General features: G+C 41.1%; 1 protein-coding gene across 1 annotated transcript; it reads left to right on the plus strand.

Annotated features, from left to right (window-relative positions):
• The first annotated feature begins 917 nt into the window (after positions 1-917).
• On the plus strand, positions 918-6,122 carry LOC104157082 (ubiquitin carboxyl-terminal hydrolase 44-like). Its single transcript, XM_009709181.1, has 3 exons — positions 918-1,072; positions 4,608-5,552; positions 5,866-6,122. Exons 1-3 carry the CDS (start codon positions 1,070-1,072, stop codon positions 5,929-5,931), a joined length of 1,014 nt encoding a protein of 337 aa, XP_009707483.1. The 5' UTR covers positions 918-1,069; the 3' UTR covers positions 5,932-6,122.
• The last annotated feature ends 516 nt before the right edge of the window (positions 6,123-6,638 follow it).

The raw sequence follows: 6,638 nt of genomic DNA on the forward strand, positions 1-6,638 counted from the left end.
TGTCAGAGCAGTCAAGAGAGGCTTGTTTTTCCAAATGGGAAGAACTGTCAAGTGTAAACCTAGGGTGATAAGAAATGCTGTGCTAGACATGCTTCTGTGTAAGCGCTTCAGTCTGAGCTATTTCTTTACCTTGAAATCTCCACGGCGGGAAATGCGCGGTTGTTTCCAACAGGAGACCTCGACTGCAGTGCTGTGCCGGGGTCCTGGCGTAAACGGCTGCTGGGCAGCAGCCGGGGTACACGTTCCTTAGCTAGGGAAAAAACCGCTAAATGACGATCTCTGTTGCTCTAAGGAAAGGAGGTTGGGGGGTTTCTTGTCAAAGGCTTTACTGTTAAAAATCGGAAATAATTTGCAAAATTTCCCTTTGAAGTGCTGCTTTGATTTTTAAGTCTTACTGTTAAGCCTGCAGGACTATACTGCAGCTTGAAGTTATGCACATTAATGTTTTGTTGGGTTGTTTTCTTTTTAAAAAAAAAAGAAAAATTGTTTAAGAAAGCAGTAAAGCAGTACATCTGGCTTAGTTAGCATACTTGTTATCGAAAACTTTCAGTTGTTCAAGTACCCATGATTCCTGCTTTTTCAGATGTTAAACAGGTACTCTGAACCTGATGAAAATCAGTTGGTAAACTGTCATCTGATTTAAAAGCCAGAATATTAATGGGACACACAAGCGCGCGCGCGCACACACACACACACACACACACACGTGTTTATATATATTAGTAAAACTATGTACTGCAGTTCTAGGCTAACGCGTGAGATGATAGACTGTTTGAATTTTCGTTTACATGCCACGCAGTTAATTACAAAAGTAATGACTAAGAGAAAAAGATTTCCTTTTGTTTATATTTAGAGTTACAATTTTAACATTTATGAGCTGTGAAGGTGAATCTTAATTTCTTGTTTACATGGAATGCAAATGGAAGAAAAACATCCATTTTCATGACTTCTAAGTTGTTGGGTTTTGACATCGAGCGCTTTTTCAGCTCATGAGTTACCCCAAAATGTACATTTTGCCAGCTATTCTTTAGTGCAACTAAAGAAACGAGCCAGTCAATAAGGTTGAAATATGGTTCCATAAAGAAAAAAATGCTATTCCGTATATCTTTATTTCTAGCTTGTGAAACTTTGGCACCAGAAAAGACTTTTGTAAATCTCTCTTTTCGCGGACAACTTAATGCTTTCAGTAGTGCTATTCTGTATGTTAGTCCTTGTTATTTTGCTTACTACTTCAGCTCAGGTCTGTGCTAAGAACACAGGGGGGGCTTGATCTCTGAAGTGCTGGTCAACTAATTCACAGTTTCTTTGTGTGTGTGCACAGAACTGAACCTCGGGAGAGAAGGATGCAGAAACTAGCGCTGAATGACTTTCTTTAGGGAATTTTAACGTTGGAACATTTGCTTGTAGTATTTTATTCCAGCTGCAGCTTTCTAGTAGGCGTGGGAATGAGTATGCAGTATTTTTTAGGTTTCTTCCGCCATTATCTGTCACTTCGCTCGTGTTTTTTTCCCGGAGCTGTTCTATCTTACCAAGTCTTGCTTCTAAGGTGAAGTTTTTAAATTTTGTAACTTGGTGTAGTCTCGGTACTTCAGTGCTCCACGTCTTAAAACTTTCATGCTGTCAGCGTGCTGTTTCACATTCAGCTGAAGTTTACTTGATCTCAGTTTTGTGCTATTAGCTTTTTCACAGTCTTTTCAGATATTTCTCTCGTTTTAACCAAACTTTGCATTTTGATTTCCTCACATTTTCTTCAAAGAAAGGCTTCTCCCGTGCCAAGATGTTTCCTCTCCCTCCCCCCTTTTCTCAACACATCGATGTAGGTGGGAAAATGTCATGCTGGCTTGGTTGCTGGTGGGGGGAGCTGGGGTTTTAGGTTTTTCTCTTCAAGGCGCTGATCTTGCGCTTTCGTAGAATCCTGTTGCTTTTGCATGAAGAGCTTGATTGTGCAACCCCGGCTTACACAGTGGTCGTCCTGAAATCGGCGGACGGCTCTTGTCCTCAGCCCAGTATCTGCTTACATTGAGGCATGTAAGTAGTTTCAGTCTTGGTAGTATTTTTAAAATGGAGAAAACCAAATTTTCTGACCATATTAAAAAGAAGGAAAAATCAGGCGCAGGGTTTACACAGTGACTTTAACAAAACCAGAAAGGGTCGACCTGTCAGACTGCAGTGACTGACAGCATTGCTCTGTGTGACAGCCCTGTGGGAAGGCAGGGTTCAGTGTTCTTTTCTGGCCTGCTGGAAAGGACCGTCATAGAAAGAATCTATTTCTGTTAGCCTCAAAACACAAAGATGAGTCTTGTCTCTTAAAATCCTGTCTACCACATTTAATTCTTGCAGCACACTTCACATGGGTATTACTTTAACAGTCCAGGAAGAATTAACATACATAGTTCACCTCTGAAATTTATGTGAGTTTTATCAGTGTTAGAAAAGCTGAGCTTTGTTGGGGAAGACAGATTGTTGGACTAGGAGAAGACATGCGATAGCACTAGTGGTCTTATTTATAAAGGCAGTGTAAAAAGCAAATGTAGTATGCACGACTCTTTGTAAAAGAATCTCATTAGCAGTCCACAAATAGACTGCCTTTTAGAAGGAATGAATGTTATGGATGCGAGCAAGCTGAAAAAGTTCAGCAAGCCATTATTTTTGTGATCTGTTGACCATAGCACACGAGGGATCTCGACCTCCCGTAACACACTATGGCTGGTAATTAATCTGGGAATTACTGAATGGGTACCCAGAGGTCGTGGTGCCTGAAATTCTTCAGGGCAGCGAGTATGGAATGGAGACAACTCTTAAATAAATTGAATGAGAGTGATTAATGTGGGCATGTAAAACTCTGTACACTTTATTAGGTTCACTACAGCTGGCTCAGCCTTTTCTGTATTACAGAGTAAGACCTACACAACAGATGCAATGCTGGATGCTGATTATGTGCTTGGAGAGTGTTTGTAGCTCTTACGCTGGCGTCTGTGTTGTAACATTTTAAAAGGCGCTAGCCGTGGACTGATTAACCACACAAAGCCGTGTTTTTCGTTAAATCTTGTAACTACAGTTTTTATCTAAGTACCAGATGAAAATTAAAGCTTGTGTATTTCAGAACTGTAAAAATGGAGAAATATTAGCGTATTTAAGGATAATAGCTGGAATATATTTTTGTGGGTTCTAGCCAGAGTTGTCGAAATCACTTACTATTTTTGTGGCATGGTTTACTTTATCTGTAAAACACAGAATCCCAGACTTTCCTATTGTACAGCCTAGGCCAGGTCCACAGCATGCATGCATTTGTAAAGGCATAACTTGTCTCGCTTGGCATAGCCTGGATATTTGACAAACCCGTGGTGCTCCTCAGATGAATTAACCGTTTCATCTGGCAAGTACTGCCCATAATGATACTGCTGCTGTGTGCTGTTTAGCCCTTCCCATCAGTGACATCGTGGGCACAGACACCCCAGATCAAATACAGTCACTTCTGGATGCACCGTTTGTCTCGAGATGATGTCTCTCAACTAGAGATAGTCAAAAGAAAGATGGGAAATACGTAAAGAAAGAATGAATCACTGTCTCTTTAATTTTTGTTAGTCAGAGCCTGCCTGTTTGTTTTAGATAAATGTACCTTATAGGAGAAAGCAAATACAGAAGCTTTGAACAAATAAATACTACCACGTAAACTTATTAAAGGATGTAAGCCAATGCTAGCCAGATTTTTAAATTATTTTTTGAAGACATGGATTAGAAAGAGTTGTTAAAAATGCGGTTTTTATAAAGTTTGCAGCAACCGAGGTAGATATACAATGATATTTCTGCCTTACGAAGAAATCAAATTCTGCTTTTCCAGGTCACTCTTTTTCTTTTGGAGGTATTGGGATGACTGTTAAAATGTCCTTATTGGAGATACATTATTGTAGAAAGGTATAATGGGCCTGCCTGAGCACAAAGGTGCAGTGATTTAATTAAAGGTGTGGCTTAATTAGGGGTTTGAGTTGTATAAAGCCTCATTTGTCTGAACTGTTGGCACTGTGTAAACATAATAAATTTAAGTGAACTTTTCACTTCCGCACCTGTATGCTTAGGGATAGAATTAACAGGAGCATTTTAGAATCATAGAGTGGTTTGGTTGGAAGGGACCTTAAAGCCCGCCTGGTTCCAGCCCCTCTGCCCTGGGCAGGGCCACCTCCCACCAGACCAGGTTGCTCACAGCCCCATCCAGCCTGGCCTTGAACACTTCCAGGGATGGGGCAGCCACAGCTTCCCTGGGCAACCTGTCCCATTCTAAGTTGTATTTGTATCCAAACTCTGTAGCAGTGGCTTTTAACTAAATCAGTGCTCCTTTATAAAAACCAGGCCTAATCTAAAGCGTAGCTAGTGTGCTTCAGTCCGGAGCCAGAAGGCACGGGGAATATAAGCAGTGGTATTCAGACCTTTAAGTCTGAACGTGGAACTGTTGTTGATGGTGTTGATTGTGGCTCCACATAACTGACTGCCTTTATGTGTTTGGTGGGATCATGGTCTTAACCTCAGGCATGAGTTTGGTATACTGATGCCTGTAAAAGTGATACAGTTGGGTATTTATGAACTGTAATTTATAAGTCTTTTTGTTTTAGTTGCAGATTGAAGTATCATGGACAGAAAATAGTTTGGATGATGTGTTTTGCCAGCGTCTCTCTGCAATTTCAGTTTTAACAATGGATAAGTGTAAGCACGTAGGACGTCTGCGACTGGCCCAAGACCACTCCATTCTCAATCCTCAGAAATGGCATTGTGTGGACTGCAATACTACCGAATCGGTGTGGGCGTGCCTCAGCTGCTCGCATGTGGCGTGTGGGAGATACATTGAAGAACATGCACTAAAGCACTTTCAGGAGAGCAGTCACCCAGTGGCATTGGAAGTAAATGAGCTGTATGTTTTCTGTTATCTCTGCGATGATTATGTTCTGAATGATAACGCAACAGGGGATTTAAAGCTGTTGCGAAGTACATTAAGTGCAATCAAGAGTCAAAACTATGAGTGCACTACTCGAAGCGGGAGGACTTTGCGTTCTATGGGTACGAGTGATGATTCTTACCTTTCACATGGTGGTGCCCAAGCCTTGCTTCGGAATGAAGATCGCATGTTCACAGCTCTCTGGCACCGACGGCGTGCGTTCCTGGGCAAAATATTCAGATCGTGGCTTGAGTTAACGCCTACTGGAAAAAAGATTTTGGAAGAAGAAAGACGTCGGGAAGAAGCAGAGGAAAGAAGGGACAAAGCTAGGAAGAGAAGACAAGAACGAAAGCGTGAGTTGAAAGCAGAGATGGAAAAGATGCCTCCAAGAAAGAGCAGTCGTTTACAAAAACAGATTAGAATGTCCTCAAAAACAGCACCCTGCCTGCAAAAAACATCACGGAAGGTGGAATCTGTGGCAGAGTTGAAAGAAACGTATACCTCAGATGAAGTAAGATTGAAAAAAATAAGTGACTCTCCAATTAAACGAAGGCCCACGGTGACTCCTGGGGTCACAGGACTGAGAAACCTGGGAAATACATGCTATATGAATTCTATCCTGCAGGTATTAAGTCACTTACTCATTTTTCGAGAATGCTTTCTAAAGCTTGATCTCAACCAAACTCAGGAACTGCTGGCAACAGCAACCAATGGTAAAACCAGATCTTCATCTAAACACCTGTCAATAGCTGCCTCGACATTACATCTGAATGAGAACCAAGAGAAAGTAAAGGGAATATCTTCTGTGAGGCGGCCTAGTTTATCCTCTGGATTAAGTGGAGGAGCATCAAAAAGTAGAAATATGGAACTTATACAGCCCAGGGAGCCCAGTTCAAAGCATATTTCTCTCTGTCATGAGCTGCATACTCTGTTCCAAGTTATGTGGTCAGGCAAATGGGCGCTGGTGTCTCCTTTTGCCATGCTTCATTCTGTGTGGAGACTAATTCCAGCCTTCAGAGGATATGCCCAACAGGATGCTCAGGAATTTCTCTGTGAACTTTTGGATAAAGTGCAGCAGGAACTGGAGACTACGGGGACCAGATACCCAGCTCTCATCCCTGCTTCTCAAAGAAAACTTATAAAACAGGTTTTGAATGTGGTTAACAACATTTTTCATGGACAGCTATTAAGTCAGGTATGTTTCATGAATTTTTTTTTTAAGGTGTGTGATAATTTGTAGTTATGGATTTATACTGGTCAGTGGTGGGCATACTTCAAAGGTTAATACATTTGTAACTACTGAGGAGGGATGGGGAGGATATAATACGCACAATTTCGGAAGAAAGGTCATTTGGGTACTCCTAAAACTTCCAATATAAGAGTCAGCCAATAAACATAAAAGTGTTAAATTTGGTCTTTTAAAGCACAGCTTTGCAGCTACTGAGAAATATCTGTCTTTACTCTTAAGCACCAACTCATTTGCAGGAATAAAGAATTTACAGTTTTAAGTATCTAGCTTATCACTATAGTGGTACTAGATAAAAGGTGTTAAGGAAGGTGTTAATCCCATCTAAGTGGAAATTGATTAGGTAATGGATGCCAAGCAGGGTATTATTTCAGTAAATGGCTTGAATTTGAGATTCATTACTACCGAGCAATTGCATATCATGATGCTATGTACGGGAATACTAATACTTCTTTTCTGTTACCA

Source organism: Cariama cristata, unplaced genomic scaffold (assembly GCF_000690535.1).
Source record: "Cariama cristata isolate BGI_N322 unplaced genomic scaffold, ASM69053v1 scaffold37071, whole genome shotgun sequence".
NCBI lineage: Eukaryota > Metazoa > Chordata > Aves > Cariamiformes > Cariamidae > Cariama > Cariama cristata.